The 20,671-nt window shown below is 37.7% G+C and overlaps 1 protein-coding gene across 4 annotated transcripts in view; it reads left to right on the top strand.

Annotated features, from left to right (window-relative positions):
* Window positions 1-1,971: 1,971 nt before the first annotated feature.
* The window catches only part of CNTNAP4 (contactin associated protein family member 4), a 264,304-nt gene continuing 245,604 nt past the window's right edge, over window positions 1,972-20,671 (top strand). For all 4 annotated transcript variants that reach the window (XM_027620162.2, XM_027620161.2, XM_027620160.2 and 1 more), the window contains exon 1: window positions 1,972-2,155. In XM_027620162.2, the coding sequence (XP_027475963.1) occupies window positions 2,071-2,155 (85 nt within the window). In that variant the 5' untranslated portion in view covers window positions 1,972-2,070. The remainder of the gene's footprint in view (window positions 2,156-20,671) is intronic.

The raw sequence follows: 20,671 nt of genomic DNA, 5'->3' as shown, positions 1-20,671 counted from the left end.
TTCTTCAGTGTGGAGTCATTGAAAGTAATGATTTTAGAGCTTTGTAGTCCAGAATGCCAGCCCAGCCTTCTCTGTTACTCACTGTGGCACTCTGGACATACAGCTTAACTTCTCTGTGTTTTAGTCTCTTGGCTATATAGACAGAATGATAGTTCCCTCAAAGATTGCTATAATAATTTAATCAGATAACAAATGACATATAGTATGTGTTCAATAACATTTAATCCCCTTCAGTAATTACCTAACATAAATTATCAACTTGTATCTGCTTTTGCCTAATATATTATATCAGAAAAATAACAAAATCAGGGATATAGGCCTAGAAATACAAGTAAATGCTCAAACAATGACCTTTCTTTTCCCTGCTGTTTTTTTTTTTTTTTTTTTTTTTCTCCCTAGGGCCTCAAGTTTTAGCCACTACTGCCAGGTCAGGGAGAAGATGTCCTCTGATGTGAGGGGCAGTAAGTCCCAGGGTGAGAACAGTAAAATTGGAGTCAGAAAAACAAAGTCCAATCTTTGGTACTCTTCTTAACTAACTCTATGACCTCTACAAATTAAATTCTCTGTTCTTGTTTTCTCATCTGTAAGTAGGAAAAGAAAAAATACCTCTTCTGCTTTGTTTGTTGGCAAGAGCCAAATGTATTTGTTTAGCTCTTATGGTTAGGCAGGAGTATGCATGTGTCCTTTTTCTTCTTATTTCATTCATTCCATAGCAAAAGTACCGTTTGCTACAGGCTTATGCGTCTTCTAATTTGTAATCACCCAGAGATGCTTGAGAACTCTAGGATTCCTATTCTTAAAAAATCTAGCACATTATCAGTTAAATATCTTCACATTTATTTTAAAGAGATTACTTATCCTCTGTGATACCATGTGATACACTTATTATCTGATATTAACCCCATTATTTAAATATTTTAATATTCTATTCAAGAAATAGCAGTATTCATGGATCAGCCATTAGAAGAGTAGTTTTTCTGTAGTCGGTGAGCTTGTGAATTCAACTTTGTTCCTCTCTCCTTTAGAGCATCTGAATTATATCTTTACAGTGTTCAGTTTCGGGGTGTGTGTACATATGTGGGGGGTCCCCTTCAGCATCCCGTGGTTCTTCATTTCAGGCCTTTTGGGAATTGTTATTAAAGTATTTGTAGAATGCAGCTGCCTATTCACAGCATGATGTATTCATCAAAATAAATCCATCCGAAGCTTTCGGCTTGTGGGTTTGTCCTCCTGATGCACTAAAATAAGAAATGTTAATTTCTTGCAGACTATTACCAGATGATTCTAAATATCTGCCAAACAGGAATGTCTGTTTCCTTGTGAGGAATTTCCATAATAAAATCCTGGCACCGTAGCTGAAGAGGATAGTTTTATATAAACAGAGAAAAACAACAGCAAGTATTTTCCCTGAGGACAGTTTTAGCTACAATTTACCAATACTGCTTAGTTATTTCTGTCTTCTTTTATGCTTTTGTTTTGAACCATAATGCAGTTTTACCTGGATGCCCTCCCGGATAGTCAGGAATTAGCTCAGTGTGTTGACTGGCTCCGCTAAAGGCAAGACCTCCAGAAAATCGGGAGGCTCCACCGCCTCACCCCTTCCCCCCAGCCTCATCTCTAGAGGGGAGAAAGGGTTAAGGACTGTCGGAGAATAGCGGGGCGGGGAGGGAGCCCCGAGGAGGCCCCGGAGCAGCAGGCCGCCGCCTGCAGGTGCAGCTTCAGTCAGCGGTGCGGCGCGCGGTGGGCTCCGAGCTCCGCTGTGAATTTGGAGGAGGGACCAGGGCCACTGTCGGGGACCGCCGCCGAGAGGAGTGGGCGTGGCCTGGTCGCTGTGGATGCTTGTTAGGGAAGATGCTGGGGGGGGCTTTCACTGAGGAGTCAGGGCTGTGTGTGGGGGGTGTGTGTGCGCCTGTGTGTGTGTGTCTCTGTGTGTGTGTGTGAGACAGAGAGAGAGGGAGAGAGAGGGGAGGGAAGGAGGGAGAGCAACTGAGAGCCCCAGAGGTGCTGAAGACCCAGACAGCGCTCGGAGAGCCACTCAAGATCTTTTGGGGGAGCCCAACAAATGTGAACATGGGGTCTATCACCGGAGCTGTCCTCAAGACGCTACTTCTGTTATCTACTCAAAATTGGAAGAGGGTCAGAGCTGGGAATTCCTGTAAGTATACAGCAAATGATTTAAAACTTGCAGTGATGGGGGGGGCTCTCTGCAAAACTTTAATTCTGTTGTTTTTATGATTATTATTTGCAACTGGCATTGCTGCAAAGCATGTTGCTGTAAATGAAGCCTCACTTAAAAATCTTGCAGATATGACTGGCTTTACCCACGTCTGTCTTTCCTCCTGGTCTGGTCAAAATATGCAAAATGTCATTTCTTTCTTTCTTTCTTTTTTTTTTTTTGTCCACGAGCAGACTCTTATCCTCTCATCTTTGAATATTCATTGAGAAAGCCCAAGTTCTAGGAAAACATTAAATTAGCATCTTAACCAGGGAATAGCCTGTGAATATCATTTCTTCCTTTTTAAGGATTACTGAATTTTATTGGAATTATGTGTAACAGGAAAACAACTGGCAGACTTTACCTTATGCTGCATTAGCTTAGATTTCTGAAGTTTGCATTGGTAGACTGATAGCTGGCTGCATCTTTAAAATCATACCAGGCTAATAACTGAAATGCACTGCAGAATTCAGGAGCAAAACTGGTAGAGGTGAACCCCAGTATTTAGAATTGTGCCTTCACTCCCTGAAGAATGAGATTTGAGTACTCTGGAAAGAGGGGGCTTGATTTCCTTTAAGCAAAATGTAGATTTTGCTTAAAGGAAAAACATTTAGGTGATTTATCAGAAGTATGAATTCTTAAAAGCATTATTTTTAACTTTATACATTTGTGATGGAATATTCTAAGTTAATTGATTCAGGGAAGATTTATTAAGACCTTATTTCTTATTTAAGTATCACCCAAAATAATTTGGCAGGACTCCCTTCATCCACTTTTTATTAGAGATAGAAAAAGTTTTAAAAGTTATATTTGGCTTAAAATCCCTAAATGGGAGAATTTCCCCCTCCTCGATAAATGATATATAAGCTCTGCAAATTCAACTTTTTATTTCTTTCTCTGATTTAAAAAGAAAAGCTCATTTGCTTTTCCAGAAAGGGCTATGAGGCCTGTTCAGGAATTGATGTTGCTGCTGTATAACCCGGTTTAGGTTTAGGGAATACAAATAAGCCAGTAATCAGGCATTTGCTATGGCACATCCCTTGAACACTCTAAAGCACTCTGATGTGGGAAAAACGTGATAAATGACCCTTGTGGCACAAGTCAAATGTCCATGTACATTGCATGGCTGCTGTGATTTCAAGGTCCCATGCAGTATTAACTCATTTAATGGCATGGTGTATCCATCACTCTGCAAGAAGAGAACATCCCTCAGATGCTGCACTGTGTTTCAGATTCAGTTTTAATTTAGTTGTATAAGAATTCCATGAGACAAGAAAATTTGCCTATTTTCACCTAGTCAGAACCTTGGACGGCTGTAATGGCAGCATTTGACAAGCATTGCAACAAACAAACGATAACTAGACAGACACACATACCCATGCACAGAAAGTTTTGTAGAGAAGGCATAAGTAATTCATCGTCCAACTACAGAAGTTCAACAAAAAAGGAAGGCACTAGAGGTCACTCTTACAATGTAAAGCACATCACTTGAAGCATCCTTCCCTTCAGAAAAGCAGGGCTGAAGTCTGGCCTAGACAGTCCTGTCTTTCCAAGGCACTGCCTATATTTGCGTTAATAATATATAAATATGATTGATTGACAGTTGTTTATGTTTTTCTTGAAGTCCAGTAAAAGGCAGCTCGACATTAAATAGCTTTCTTTTGTAATAGATCTAATTTTTAGTGAAGAGCAGAGGAGCTGCTGAGACCTGAGGAGAGCAGAATATTCAGGAGTGCTTAGCTTTGGCTGGGCCTCTGGCTGACACTTAAAATTTCAACCCTGGTTCTGTATAATCTCAGGTTTGGTTTGTTCATGAAGTGGTTTAATGCTCTTCTAAACATTTGCAAAACTTAAAGAACTTATAAAATTTTAAATTATTAGGAATTATTTAAATAATAAAGTTGGAGTTCTTGGTTATCATATATATTGAGTTGACAGTTCTTAAAGTGTCAAAAATACAATTAAATGCCCTCATCCAATTAAAATCGCATTTAATAATTTCTTGCTGATATCACCTAGATAGTATGATTTGCAATAATATATATGAGAAAAAATTCATTTCCCAATTTTTTATTCTTTAATACTCAGTATTTTTTTTTTTTTTTAATTTTTGGAAGGAAGCAAGGTCTGCTTACTACCAGGTGCTTCATATGTTTTATCTTGTTCGGAAGAACAAGTGTATATGTTTACCAGCAAGGCTGGGATTCAGTGTATGGACAAGTGATCATCAACCAGCATAAGCATTTGTATTTTTTGTATTTTTAATTTTTTTCAGCATAAGCATTTTTAAAGTGTTACAGTAACACCAGTAATTCTTCTGGACAAGGCTTTATATTAAAACATGAATCAATCTTTAATACCAATGTTAAAGTCAGGGAGAACTGAATATAAATAAAATTAAAGGTCAGTCTCCCGGGTGCATACAAAGACTTTCTCCCTTCATTTACAGCTGATTCACCAAGAGCAATTCTGTTCTCCACTGAGTCAGCCCCGAAGACGATCCAAGGCTGCCCATGTGAAAGCTTTCATGGGACAGCACTCTAAACCAGGAACAGCTCAGGGATTAGATGCACTTTAATTTGAATGTTAGTTGATGTAATTAATCAACATGGTAACTTTACATTGGAAGGATTCTGTGCAAATACATACATATACATGTTCACATGTATGTGCACGTGTATATATGTAAATAAATCTGTATAAACCACCAGATGCACGTGTTCCCACATATTTGGTGGCTTTGCTTACTCCTCACTTGTCTAAAGATGAAATATATTGAATAGACCACATTCTTTGCCTACTGGCGCCCTACTTGACACTTCAGAAGCAGTGAACCAGCCCCAGGTCTTTCATCTTTATTCTGGTCAAGACAAATTTGTTATTATGTTGAGGTGTTCCTTACATGGAAGTTTAGAGACAGGTCCTCCCGGAAGGGCTTGCTCTCTGATACATTGCACAGACTGTTGTTGGTTTCTTCCCTTGCTACCAAGAGACATGAATTGAGAAGGGAGATATCTATTTTTATAATTATTCTTATGGACCCACAGTTTCTTGCTGAACATTAAGATTTTTGGGGGGAGAGGTTGACTCACCACAAAAGAAGGAACAGGTGTATGGACTAGTTATTTTTACTCTTGCACATCATGTGATGAAGGCTTCTTGGCCTCCTGAGTCTTAACTTTGAAAATATTTAATGCTCACCACGTAGCTTATGAATAACTTAATTAAAAGTTAAGTTCTTTCTTTTATCTAATTGAAAAAAGGGTTCATCTGATATCTACTCTGACAGAAGCATGGAAAGGATATGTTAAAATCAGCAATAGATGAAGGTAATTGCTTGAGTGGATCATCAGTCTTGTGGGCTCAGGGATGCAATGTGAATGCAACTGGACAGATTCCCAAATTGTTAAAACTCAACCTTGTAATTCTTTCCTGAAGCTTCCTGCTTTTCCTTCTTCTCCCAAGCATTTGTTCCTATGGCAAAAAATAACTAGACTGTAACAGTAAAGTACTGATGAAATATAATTATATGATACAATGCATAAATAGCTGGCCTTTGGACATACAGGTGAGTGTGCACTTTGACTCACTTTTCTAACAGCCATACTGATTTGTTTTCTTCAGTTTGGTGCCTTCTCCCCACTTCTGATTACATGCATCCCAAAGAATTTCTGATAAGGGCAGTCTCCAGCTCTGGGGATGACACAACTCATAGCTAGCTTGGGGTCAAAAATATGACTTTCACAGGACACATAGTGCTCACTCTTAGTAATTAATATTATTGTCTTCTGAAATTTTGGAAATTGTATCACATACAAAAGGTTCCTTTATGGGACCCAATTTCTATATCAAGATTGAATTAATTGACCTCTTTCGTGAAAACAAATTAATAGAATTGCATAACATCAATTGTAAGATAAGGTAATATTTAGCTCAGAGGTTGGCCAAATATGGCCCACTGCCTTGTTTTGTAGGGCCAGTGAGCTAAGAGTGGTTTTTCTTTTTTTAAATGTTTGGAAAAAAAGTTTTTTTAAATGTTTGGAAAAAAATTAAAGGAATTCTTTGTGGCACAAAAAACTTATATTCCTCTCATTGGTAGACCTGTATGGCAAAAATTTGTATTCAGCTATTATTATTATATTTTGTATTTTATCAACAAAGTTTTCTTAAACTTGATTTCCCTCTCTTGATATGAAGACCTACATGATATTCTTTACTATCTGTCCTTTTATAGAAAAAGCCCATTAATCCTTGATTTAAATAACATACAATATAATGGTGAGACATGGGTAGTATATAAATTATACTGCTATGATAAAATTTAGTCTTAATTATTTAGCACAGAAATACATACTTGTGGAATTGTGGTACTGAAATTAGTAGGAACTCTAACAGAAGAGACCTTCAAATTAGTATCTTCCTCATATGTTTCTTCTTAAAGACTTTATTGTTCAGAAATATTGTTATTTCAGTGGTTGTGAATTACTTGTAACTATTTGTAAAGCTTCAGCAGTTTTGGTTGCTAAAGGGGCACCTTCAATCTCAAGTAATCCTGTTAATATAAGAAGTTCAATAAAGTGTATAAGTAATTGCATATCAGATATTTTGAATGAAAATTCTGTTGTTATTTTATACTTTCTCATGAGTGTAAATTATCCCATTCCATATACTAATCAGAAACTTGCATTTGGAATCACTGATTATATGAGGGAGATGATCTTATTGGAAGAGTATTCTCGTCCCTATGACTTTTACGGTAGCAGCTTCCTACAAATTCTGAAATTGGTGAACTTTCTAGAGTAAGTTAAAAAATAGACTTTCATTTAAGCACTGCCCACTGAGAATTCATAATAACTAGGCAGGTGCCTTTCACCTACTCATGCCAACATAATTAATTTTTATGTAAATGTCTTGTCCATTTGGAGTTGTATTTACTTTTCATTTCCAAGAACTGATCATTAGCCTCATTTTATTTACACTACACCATTTAATGTAGTTGTTTTTTAAGTTTAAGTTAAAAATATTATGGAATATAACATTTTACAAATTCTTTTCATTGAAATTCCATTGTAACTTTTTCCCCCCAAGTAAATGGGCATGTGTTAATATTACTTTATTTTTCATAATTCTGTTTTTAATGGCTCAGCTCTAATGTAGATTTCTCTCTTACGAAAAAACCAATTTCCAAATCAAAGACAACCAAGGGCAGTCTTGTAGAGCTCACTGAAATGTGACTTTCTCTGGGTGTCAACAAGAACTATAGTGGGGCTCATAACTATCCACTGTGAACAGATGATAAGGGACAGTGACACCTGCTATTACATGGCTCTGAATTTTTTTACAACAGAGTATCAGTTTTGCTTTATAAATATCTATTTTTCTCAATTTGACACCATATTTAGAATTTGAATCACCTTTACTTCAGATAAATCAATATTAAGGTCTTAATATTGTCAACTAATGAGTCCCTCGACCTTTAGGTTGCCAATTAGTCAGTTTATCTAAGTCCTCCACTCTCCTTTTAAAATCTCTTTCTTTCCTTCTTAGTGATTGAACTGTGAACTAAGTTCACAGACTGGCCCAGCTCCTGAAAATAGTAGAAAGAATAGTGAAAGCTTATCCAACATTGTAATGTACATCCCAGATATGCATATTCAGATTGGTAGTGAATATCTCTGGTGAAATATTAAATAATGCAGGCTTTGATCTGATTTTTTCAGTGGGCTGGTACTTCAATTCTTTCTTAGCTTAATTTTTAAACATTTTTATTGATTGAGAAATTTTGGCCTCAATAACCTTTTTAGTATTTGTCTAGAATCATTGCTATTTTTCAAGATAACAAGTATGATGGGGAAAGGGAGACTTGTCGCAGAATATTTGCTTAAAATAGGACATGTTTCAAGAATTACCTACATTCATGTAGTGAAATGAACTGTGTTGTGGCGGTGGTGGAGTGAATTCTCATAGAATATATGGATAATTGTTTTAATAGGTATTTCACTTAGGAACTTTTAGAAATACTCTTTTAACAAACAGATCTTTAAAAACAGGTTTTGAATCGTAGGGTTAAATGCTAAGCTCACTTAAAAAGGAAAATCTCAGAAAGAGAAATAAATGCCCCAAACTAAATGCAGATAAAAACTGTGGAGCTTTAGGAGACCTTGTGATTATCACTGAAAGTCCTTACCAAAGTCGTAATTTATTTTTATAATTGAGATATTTATATCATTCTTATGTTGGCATTTTAAAAAATATATTAAGTTCTTTTTTTAAATTCAATTAGTCAATATATAGTACATCACTTATTTCAGATGGAGTTCAGCAATTCATCAGTTGTGTATAACACCCAGTGCTCATCACATCACATGAAAGTCCTTCTTAAAGGAAGAGTGAACTCATCAAAAAGCCTCAATTAACCAAATATATTAAAATGAAAATGTTTACCCTGGAGATTAATATTGTAATTTGAGGGCTTTCAGGGTTTAAAAAAAGATTTACAATTTCTTGAGAAATAATAGTTTACCCATAAGTCTAAATTATAGTAAGTTGTATTTCTAAATAATGGAGGTGTCATTGACCATTGGATTATCTTCTTGACTGCTTTTTTGGGGGAAACTCTGATGTCTAAGGTTTCCACACTCAAATTTCTTCAGTGAGTTCTAAAGCTGTAGTTGTCTGTGTGCTTCAAGAGGTATACATGTATGTATGTATGCATATGTAATTTTTTATTTGACTTCTAGAACCAGCTTTCCTTGTTTTTAGTCAATGAATTTAGACCCTCTCTAAAGCTGATTGCTCCAGGTGCATTTAGTAAAGACCAAATCTGATATGCTACTATTTTTGTAAAGATATTTTTGTTTCCCAATTGATTTCTGGAGGGTAAAGTTTTTGTCAGAATGTCTTTTGCTAAGGTGTTCAGGTACTATGTACTATTATGTACCATGTACAGTGTTATGTAATGGTAAAGAATGTACATGTGAAATCTGTTACAAATTATTATTATTACTCCCATTCTTTTGGGGAAAATTGGTATTTGGAAGAGAAGGAGTATGTGTTTGGTTTGGGTTTTTTTTCCCTCCAATGAATTTTTGTCATGGTTCATGGAAAAGTGGTACTCTGGTAATAAAATCAGAAATATAGTATAACAGGAGGTAAAAGTGGGTCTGTTTATGTTACAGTTAATGAGTCATTCCAATGTAATAATTGGGAAAGTGAGTGAAGCTTGAAAACATTTGACATTTTAAGTAGTTTAAAATTAGTAACTGTAAAAGTTTTAAATGCCATAAATATTTAATAGAGCAGTGATGAAATTTACCTCTTAAGGTTTTTAAATCACAAGGGAAAAAATGGTATGTTATGTATCTGTTGGCTATAGCTCTAATTACTTTTTTTATTAAGTACCTCTCATTATTTGGCAGTGCTCTAGAATAAGATTCTATGTGCTTCTAAATCATGAAAGACATATTTGTTTCTGTAACCATTTCCCCCCGCCCCCGACTGGCAATTATGGTACTTACAACTGAGGTCATAGGTTGATATTAGTTTAGAAACATCATGTAAATATATAAATTCACCTGCCTTCCTAAATTGCGTTTGTTGTATAGTTTAAAAGCAAACTATAACCTATAATCTTATTACTTGACTTACTCTGCAGTTATAACCTATATAGAGAGATTTTTTAAAAAATGCCCTTTGAGTCAAGGGCACTGATAAACTCTTTTTGGAATTAGTTGTAAGCTTTGGAGTTGGTAGATGCCTGGATGACACTGAATAGATATCTGAACTGAATGGCTCACAACTGAGAGCCCGACAGTTTCCTATTAACCTGACCTTTGCTATATCAGAGCCAAGAGAGAGATTTTGGGGAAAATTTGAGAAAGTTAAATTTCTCTCTGGGCTAATAGCTGTGCTCTAGGAGATTGAATATGTATCTATCTTCAAGACATCTTTAGTTTTCAAAGATAATACGTGTTTGTCTTTTTTTAAAACAGTTTTTTTTATTAAAGATTTTATTTATTTATTTGAGAGAGAGAAAGAGAGAACAAGCATGAGCAGGGAGGAGGGGCAGAGGGAGAAGAAACAAACTCCCCACTGAGCATGGAGCCCAACATAGGGCTTGATCCCAGGGTCCTGGAATCATGACCTGAGCCAAGGCAGATGCTTAACCAACTGAGCCTCCCAGGCGCCCTGTGTTTGTCTTTTAAAATCAGATTAGCAGATAGCCAAACAGAAGGAAGGAGCTAAATTGAAAATGGTCTGTAAGGGAAATGAGTTGCTGAGATGAAATTGTCATTTTGTGTGTGTGTGTGTGTGTGTGTGTGTGTGTTTGTGTGCGTGCACAAGCACGCATTCCCATGCACATGTTGGAAGATATTGTTGTAGAAGCTGGGAATGGTCCATATTGGTAGAGAAATGGAAAACATTGTCCCTGGGTGGCACATTTTTAATTAAGTAGTGTTGGAATATAGAATAAGATTATTTCTTAGTTGCTACCATACCAGAATAATCTCTGGTATAGTTGTAAAACAGTATGTGGGATTAAAAATTAGCAAGGGGTCTTTCTAGATTCAATTTAAACACCTCCCAAACAGAGGGGCAGTGTTGCCCTTTTGTGATCCCAAAGTGCTTTATTTTTTGACATGGAGATCTCAGGGACCCCAATATTTAACTCAACTTCTAGGTTGCTAGTCTTTCTGAACATGACAATGAAGGCAGAAAATGGTGGGAGAGATTTTGGCTTCAACACCACTAGATAAATTGAAGCAGAATGTAACTCTCAAAGACAATGCAGTAGAGTGACACTGGTATCAAGAGAAGGGCATCATAAGCAAAGTTTAACTTTGATCACGTCATTCACTTTTATCTGTCAATTTTGGCTGATTTTGTACAAAAAGAATCTATCTCCAAGGCAGGAAGCTGCATGAAACCTTAGTGATCCTCATAATTAAGGATTTATAGTACATATTTACATTTGCCATGTTTTAGATGTTTAGGACTTAAGTAAAAGAACATTGCTGAAATAAAAACAATTCTATGTTAAGTGGTGGTGAGGGAATTCTGTGCAAGGTCATAAAGCGGCTCAGATAGGCTCTTTTGTTCCATTGTGTATATGATTTCTGTGCTTATTTGAAGTGTTGAAGTATTTAACATGGAGCCTGTAGTATAATCCTGTTAGGAAAACGTCAGGTGGCCTGTAAAATGTCATAACACAATATGTTAAGTATCAAAATGTATAGCCTTTCCTAAAACAAACAAAAGAGAGGATGATTTGGGAAAGGAAGTAGGAGTACAGTTAAGAAAGCCAAGAGCAGGGGCGCCTGGGTGGCTCAGTCGTTAAGTGTATGCCTTCGGCTCAGGTCATGGCTCCAGGGTCCTGGGATCGAGCCCTGCATCGGGCTCCCTGCTAGGCGGGAAGCCTGCTTCTTCCTCTCCCACTCCCCCTGCTTGTGTTCCCTCTCTCGCTGTGTCTCTCTCTGTCTCTGTCAAATAAATAAATAAAAATCTAAAAAAAAAAGAAAAAGAAAGCAAAGAGCAAACACTTAAACTCATAGTATCCTATAGTACCTAATGGCAAAACAGAACACAGTGAAATAAAATATTTCATAGTCAGATATCTATTAGAGAAATGGAAAAAGCAGGCTCATAAAAATCTGATACAGAGTGTTAGGTACTAAGAATAAAATGATGATCACAGTAATTTGCTATGCTTGACATATAAAACTGTGCCATTTTACTGGTGTGGCCTTGTAAATGACCACATTCATTTCTTGAAAGCCTTTCTGTGTGCTTGCCTATGGAATGGTTTCTTTCCCTCTCTATGTTTATATATAATTGCAACATGAAATAGATTAGCATGAAAAGAATGTATGTAGTAGTATTAATCACTGAAACATTCTCCAGGGAAGATGCTTGCAGTTCTCTGATTTTCTGAGTTAGCAAAATTGAGCCTTGATCATTTTCCTTTTTCCTTCTCCTGAATACAAGGATGATCGGGCGGTGGCATCTGTCATCTTAGGGATTGCCAGGGTTGATTTGGCTGGTAGGACCAGTGCAGCAGCTGTCTCCTTCCCTCACGACTTCCTGTAACTTCCATTCCTTCCGTTCCACATCATGCATGATTTTTAAATACTACACGTATTATTGTATTTTTAGGTAATCCTGCCATAATGCATTGATATCTTTAATCAATTTTTAAGGTTTTATCAAAAAAAGAAGGTAACTCCTGCCTTGTAGCTCTATCTCATCATTAGGTGCTTTCAACAGTAAGTTCAGCCTTATTAGCATAGCAAGCAAGTTATCTTCCTCCTCTGTTTTTGCGGATGGCTCCACGTTTGTCCCCCTCACGGTGCTGCCCCTCCCTATGTCCTCTGGCCTCTGTCGCCTGGCCTTTACATCTGCTGTTCCCTTTGCCTGATGGCCATCAAGCCCTTCCCTCTAAATCCTCCTGGAAAACGTGTACCTAAAGCAAGCCTGACTTCCTTGCTCTGTGGAGTCTTACCTGATCAAACCATCTCCACTGTCACCATCTTGGCAGATACTCCATAGCACCTTGAGTGTTTGCCTGTACCTGCCCTGATCATAGACTCTCAAACCGTATTTTTCGAGAGTATGTCTCCTTTACAAAATGGTGAAATCTTTGAAAGGCAAAGGTATTATTTTAATCATTTCTGTGTCTGTAACACCTGGCACAGTGCCTGGAGAAAAGAAGATATTCAGTAGATGTGGAAAGAATACACCAAAAGGTGGCTTATCTGTATTTTTTCAGTTGAAACACCAAAAAGAGAGGAGACAAAAAGAATCAGGCTAGATAAACTGGAGCACTGTGTATTCTTTTAATGATAAAAATGTCATTTTTATTTAGGGGACCACCTATTTTTGCTTTTTTATTTTTTTGAATTTTGTATTTATCTCTATTATATTTCATTTAGATAGGCTGAGTACTTTATTCTGGTCTGTCATAATCCATTAAGATGCATACTATCATGGCCAACCGATTCTTACTGGCTCTTTCCCTCCCTACCCCCTTTCGTATGTATAGCAATATAATTTGACAGACCGGTATCTCCCATCCTGTTTGGACTGAGGACCCTCAGTGAATAGGCCAATACAAAATACGTCATGAGGATAAAGTCGGAAGCGCATCTGTCCCCATCCAGGCCCTCCCTGCGGCTCTCCATCTCTGCAGCAGCTGCGACGTGATCTCCTCCAGTTTGGAAATTGTACTGAAAAGTTGTCCCCACATTCTGGAAAGAAATCTTCGACTTCTTCATCTATCTTGGTCTTCAGTTCCTTTATGTTGGCTTGTATTTTGTATTTTCCCACTTGAAGACTTTTTTCCTTAACAGAGGGTGGAAGAAAAATAAAATTAGTTCTCTGTTTTTTTAAATTTTCATCATCAGCTTTATAGAGAGTATAACTGCAGCTTTCTTGCGCTTCTCTTGCCCACGAACAGGCAGAACTTTCTTCACTGCCTTTAGCTATGTTTATAAGCATTTGTGAGTTCCAAACTTTTATTTTCCTCTTTGACTTGTACACACATTCTTTTTGTTAATTTCCTGTAAATCTTCATCACTCTTTTTAGATTACTGTCATGTTTCTTACTCCTCATTGTGTACCTTTGTGATTTTCATTGCCAGAATTGTAGAGTTCATAGTTTTCTGCATATGCTGACATATGTTATCATTCATATTGACAAGTATTCCTTTTGCATTGGGCTCTGTGGACTCTAAGGTGGTGGAGGCAGACATTACTATTATTATTTTACAAACTAGGAAATTGAAATTTAGGAGGTACTTCCAGAGCCACCGAGTAAGGAAGAATAGAGCTAAAGACTTGGACCCGATTTCAATGATGCTAAATCCATTGCTCTTTGAGATGGAGTTCACTCATCTTCTCCATGAGCCTCTGAAATCACCTCCCCTGAGTATTAGAACCCACACAGGCCTGTTCTCAAGGTTCTGTCTCTGGCATGATAAATTATAAGGTGACATGCTTACCTTCTTCCACAGATTCTGTCACTTGTATCGTATTAATAAGCTCTTCCTTACTCTTCAGAGTAAAGTGTCAAACATCACTCGGCATATGTAACTATAAAATCCCCTCCTCTGAATGTTCATTGACTCCCCTTGCTCCTTGGTACCAGAGACCTACCCACTCAGTCTAAATTCCTTCTTTGAGTCAACAATTCTAAGAACAGGTTGTAAGGGACTGAAAAAGCTCAAATCACCAAGAAAAACCAACTGCTTTCTGCAAGCTTGCAACACCTGTGCCCCGGGCATTCTGCCAGCATTGTTTCTTTCTCTATTACATCCCTCTCCTTGCCCATTGCCTTCTCCATTCCCTTTGGGTGTTGTGTTAGTCTGTGAGGGCTGCCATATCAAATACCACAGGCTGGGAGGCCTAAACAGCAGAAATTTATTTTCTCACCATGCTGGAGGCTGGAACTCAAGGATCAAAGTGCCAGCAGGGTTCGTTTCTGGTGAGGACTTTCTTCATGGCTTGCAGATGGCCATCTTCTTACTATGTCCTCACGTGGCCTTTCCTCTGTGTGCATGACCAGTCGGAGAGATCTCTGGTGTCTCTTCCTCTTCCTGTAAGGACACCAGTCCCATCCCATGATGAGGGCCTGTCCCACTGAAGGCCCTACTTTTATGATCCCATTTAACCTTAATTACTTCCTTAAAGACTGTGGCCCCAAATATAGTCACATTGAGGGTTAAGGCTCCAATATATGAATTTTGAGGTGGGGGTCACAATTCAGTCCATAATGAGTACTCTCCCTGTCTCAACTACCTGAATAAAGTAAATCCTCTCTTGATATTTGGGAGAATTTTTGTAAGTTCACCAGCAGATACATTATTTTTACTGATTGAAACATATCAGGTCAGTGAAGTTGTCTTTCAGTTGAATCCCTCCTCAGTGGCATTGCTAGGATGACACACAAGGTGCTCATCCATTAGTTCCTGCTGCCTGGTTGCTAGCTACCATCGCCCTTCAGTGTTTCTTTCCTTTTATCTGCGCCTGGTGCGCTCTCCCTGTCTCCACCTGAGAGTTTCTGATATCCCTTAGAGGAATGCATCTTAATGACACCAAAGATTGCCTTCCCATCATTTCACAATGGTTTTATAACTTTGAAGCAACTCATTTTCTTTGCGTGCATTATTCTGTTCTAAATTGTCCTTTGAGCAAGTCTTAGAGATGTACAGGATGATAATTTACTTCCCTTTATTAAAATCACCTCTTTATTTATCACCCACACTCCCACAGCTTTTATCACAAGTATTATTTTATCCCCCTCCAAATTACTTTCTCCTCTGTGTTGCCGAGCTCCATTGGCATAGTGATTTGCCCCTGTGTGTTTCTCATGTCCCCTTCTCCAAAGTTGATTTTGTGGTTTGTTTTTCTCTGGCACCTTTCCTCTTTCTATCTGCAAATCTCAGAGTGCACTCGCTCTCCCTTTTCTTCCTGTGATCCTTGTATGTCTAGCCACAAACAAACAAATAAGACATACATAAAATGAACAAACAACCATGATTCTAATAACTTTGTTAAATTCAATTTAAAATTTGTCTAATTTTAAATTTGTAGAATGCCCTCTAGTATTGGGAACTGGAACAGATGTTTGCCATACATTATTTCACTCAGTCTTAACAGAGCATCTGTTCGCACCCAGTCTTCCCTCTTTTGGGTGTTTTTCCATCCTCTCTAGTGCATTTCTCTTGTGGCTAAATAGTCTTTGTATTTATCTTTTTTAATGGTTTATAATAGTCTATCAAGTGGATGCACTCTTATTTAAACATTCCTCTATTTTGAACCAATTGATTGTTCATTGATTTATTTTTAAATTCTCCTAGTCTACCAGTATCTGCTTGGACTAGTATATGGTGATCCCCAGATTCTTATAATTCCCCAAGATCGCAGTGTCTGAAGCCATTTATAAATGTCAGTGTCATGAACTATTCAGTGTCTTCGTCCCACTTTGGCAAAAATCTAAATTTCTTTTGGAGGGAGAAATTTAAAGCAGTAGCTGTCTTACACACTTCCCTTTCCTGCTCAAGGATTTATAACACTTAAAGATGGTTCTCTGTCTCTTCTAGCAGTATCATTTGTTCAAGCATGGATCAGAGGAGGTGGGTAGAGATTGCCGCGTCTGACAGATCTCAGAAGCGCATCTGTCACCCTGCAGGAAACCCGCTTGCTCATCAATTGGGCCTGTCAGTTATACACACCGCTGTCTCATCTCTGCAGCCCTCAGCAGCACCACCAATCATCCCTATATGTGTCCCTCTCAGGAGCTCCATGCCCCGGGCCTCTGATGGGCTGCTGCGGATGTAGGTTTTCGGTTGTAACCATGAGCCTCGTGTTTTATCCAGAAGGCATGAGTCTCTATTTATGGAAAGAACCTCTTACCTGTCATTTCACTCCTCCCTTGGTACTGATTTTGATATCCTTCTGGTGTCTTTAGAGTTTTGTCTTTCTTTTTAAAAACCTTAGGATTTCTTCCGTCTTTCTGAGAAAAATTTCAACATCTCAGGAAAACAGACTGGTCTTCCTCAATATTTTCCTTCCCTCCGAAATCAGGGAGAACAACCCATATTTAATGAAGATCAAAATAAAAAAGGAAACATTTCAGATTTCCAGTTTTGAATGAGAACTGTTTCCATTGCTAAAGCAACACCCGTACTGTTTGAGCCAGGCTTCCAGGGAGTAGACAGGATTCTGTGAAATATCTGGTAAGTCTTTGAATGGGGCTCCTCATTAGTCCCAACCCATTTCTAAGAAAGAAAAGTATCAGAGGCATTAAGGGCACTTTGTGCTTCACTCTTTCTCTGACTGTTGACCCCTATTCATCTAGCCCAGTTCTTTTTATAGTATGCCTGAGGCTCTTGAAAATTCCTTCTTACTGTGTACAAGCAGTATACTACACCTTTAAATATCTGCTCTATGAAGCAAAGCAATGAGACTCCCATTTTAGTAATATTTCACTTGATATAACGATATTGGTGAGATGCATTCTAGTTCCCTTCTCATCTTCCTGATAACACAAGTAAAACATATTAAGGGAAAATGATTTCGTAGGGCATTAACTAATTGGTCTAAAATGAATTTCTTCTTAATTTGTAAGATAAATTTGTTAGGTGGGCTTCTGTGACTCTGCACTTAAGGAAGTGTCTCACAAAGTATACTTTCATAGTTTTATAGCTTGGAACTAATTGGATATTGTTGAAAATAAATGTATTTAATCCCATATTTCATATGCTTGGCAAAATACCAGATGAAATACTACAAGCAAATGTTTAAACTTAGAGTTGAAATTTATTGCTTCTCCTAGAATGAACTACTTTTTTTTAAATTAAAAGACACAATTGATGCCTAGAACTAAATGGAGCATTTTTAGTGGAGTGTTTTGAACTGAGAGTTGTGATCAGTTTTGTACTTTACATTCAGTAGATGTTTCTTAAGCTATACATTCTTCTAAAAGCAAGAGATGAAAACAGAGTAAGTCCCTGCCTGTTGACCCAGTTGCCATTTCAAGGATTCGGCTTATTTCTAAACAAGCTTCCGATGTGATGTACAGAAAAACAAATATCGGAGTTACCCTAGGGTTTCCAGATTTCGGAGGTTGGGTAGGCAAATTATCTATCCATCCACTCAGCCTCTCAAACAGCCACATGTGAGTTTCTTGTTCTAGTCAGGGTAGTGGGGTAAAATCATAAATCCCTGCATTCGGGGAACCAAAAACCAAATGGGGAAGACAGAAAGACAGGTCTTACAGTAACTAAGGAAATGCAGACCGTGATACATACTCCACTTCAATCTAGATTCCTGGTGTAATGCCATTCTGATTTATTTGGTAAACTCTTGTTTACCTCTCATGTGCTTCCTCTCATGTCCTTTAAAGATCAATAAATGGCCGGTAATACCACTAGAGTTGACATAAGATGAGTTTTTGTATTTTTTACTGACTTTGAGTTGATAGTTTGGAAATTTATCCCCACAAATTGCACTGGGTGAATATGTTCCATGTTAAATGAACCCTGAAATTGCATGCTTTGGGACCCTGGTTATTTTTCAGTTGGCACTGATGATTCAGAGGATTATACCTAAGAAAGAAATACTAGTTAAATATATTATAAAAATTCTTGGTGAAATGATGTTTACAATCCCTGGATGTATTTGGTTTCATATAGTTACTCTTCCCTGGGTTACATGATTGTTCCTTCAGTCTATTAAAGCATTCCTTTACCCTTGTAATTTCTGAGGCCTCTTGGGGTTTCATCTTATACTGCTCATTTTATTCATTTATTCACTCAACAGATATTTAGTGTGCTACCTATCATTACACATGTCTTCAGCATCAGTGGTTTTGAAATGTTAAAATGGTCACAATCAGTAACTTCTTGCCAACAATTGAGAATGGAAGTTTTGACTCCCAGAGACATAATGCTTTTGAAATCATATTTTATGCCTAAGGTTTTGCTTTCCTTTACAACAAAATGTACAGTGTTGTTCAGGGTGCTAATAGGGTGACCAGTGTCATTACAGGCCACGTGCTCTTTGCTGTTTTGGCCTAAAGCTCAGCTTTGCTACTTTCTGGTCCTATAGAAAAGCACAGCACAATGTGAGAGGCAAGGCATTTCGGTGGTTACAGGCAGAGCATCAGAGAGAGCTATTTCTGAAGGATGAATAGGAGAACCGGGAGGGAAAAGAAGGGAGAAGCACATTCCAATGAGAATGAGCCTCACAAAAGCATGGAGCATTTGAATGCACCTCAGTGATCCAGAAGGACTGGCTGAGGGTGAGGTGTGGCAGCAGATAAAGCTAAAGAAATAGTCATGAAGCAGTCGTGGGAGGTCCTAAGTATTTTATCTCTAAGGGTCACCTTAATATTCTAAGTGTTAAGTGCCCATGTGTGACATTGATAGATCTGCCTTTTGTAAAGTTAAAACTCCTGGCAATATGAAGGATGGGAATAATGAGGGAGGGGCAAGGCAATGGCATCTAACCTGGAAACATAGAACACAGATATTTAGCTGGTGAATTCGTTCATGTAATAAGTCATAAGAGCTATGGAATAACCTAGGTAAGTGACAGTGGCAATAAGGAGCAGGCAACAGACTTGTCCCATGTGAACATGAGAGGCTGACAGAATGTCCTGACTGATTGAAAGCAGATACTTCAGAGCAAGGAGAGGTCAATGCCAGCTGGTGGTTTTTACTTTGGTTTTATCATAAATGTGTTTACATTCCAAAAAGTGTAATATGCAATTCCTGTGTAGCTGCTTTCTTCCTGATTAAGGAATTTTAAGTATCTTCATATTTGTTTCTTTTCTTTTTCCATTCTCTTCTCCAACCTGCCTACAAAGGATCATATTTAAATTTTCTGGAGATTGTGTGTGATACGTATAATGCAGTATTTTACAAAGATTCGTGCCATGGTGACATATTGAGTAAAATCTCTCTGAGATAAGGCTCATACAGAATACTTTCTGGTGTCACACATGGCTTCATTTTAATGAAGTCTTTTACTTTGGGTAGGAACAAGAATATATCCGAATTGAAGGTTTCATGGAGTATTCTTCGCTGTGACTGATAACTACGGTTTTCTTGTCTCCCTCTCAAATACCTACCCCTGCCCCACCCATTTGGCTTAGATAGAGATTCAATACTTGCTTCCAATGACAAAAGACTGAATTCATCTAGTTGGGCTGTTTAAATACTTTGGGACAAACACATTCTGGATTGGAGTATCACCTAATGTGTAAAAAGAAGACGAAGATAAAATGGAATAGTGAAAGTTGATTAAAATTTTACAATGTGCTCTTCAAGTTATGTTCAACTTAATTAAACATTTACCCAGTGCTTGCCCTGTTAAAGTGTGTACTAGAAAACAGGCATATATAGACTCTGCCCTCAAAATAGAAGAGAGGGGGAAAGAAGAAAAATGGTACAGCTCATTACATGGTACTAATTGAAACATTTTTGGATATGCCACATCATTTTGAACCCACCTCTTTTGCTGAATCTAAGGATTCAGAAGCCAGAAACATTTTGGGATATGCCACATCATTTTGAACCCACTTCTTTTGCTGAATCTAAGGATTCGGAAGCCAGAGGTGAATTCTATTGAATTGTTGACCATATTTGATAGATTGCAGGCATTGAGAAGAGCTGAGGTAATTGCCCTTCCAGAGAGCTTCCATTCTCCAGTGTGTTCTGTAGTGTTATACAATCTTGTGAGATTTAAAAATCTGTGCCAGGAAGCATTTGAGGCTTTGAATAGCCCTCCATTGGCAACTATTACATTTTTAAAATGTGCCCCTGGACATGTCCAGCTATGAAGAGAAACCTGGAAGGTTTCTACTTGACCAAGTTGTCAAGAAATAACCTTTACTAATGTATAAGTGAACTCAGAGGACTTACTAAAAATAAGGCAACTTCTCTTTTAAAAGTGTTT

The sequence above is a fragment of the Zalophus californianus genome, chromosome 17, assembly GCF_009762305.2.
Source record: "Zalophus californianus isolate mZalCal1 chromosome 17, mZalCal1.pri.v2, whole genome shotgun sequence".
Classification (NCBI taxonomy): domain Eukaryota; kingdom Metazoa; phylum Chordata; class Mammalia; order Carnivora; family Otariidae; genus Zalophus; species Zalophus californianus.
Note: the sequence above shows the minus strand (reverse complement) of the source record. Positions and strands in the feature narration are given on the sequence as shown.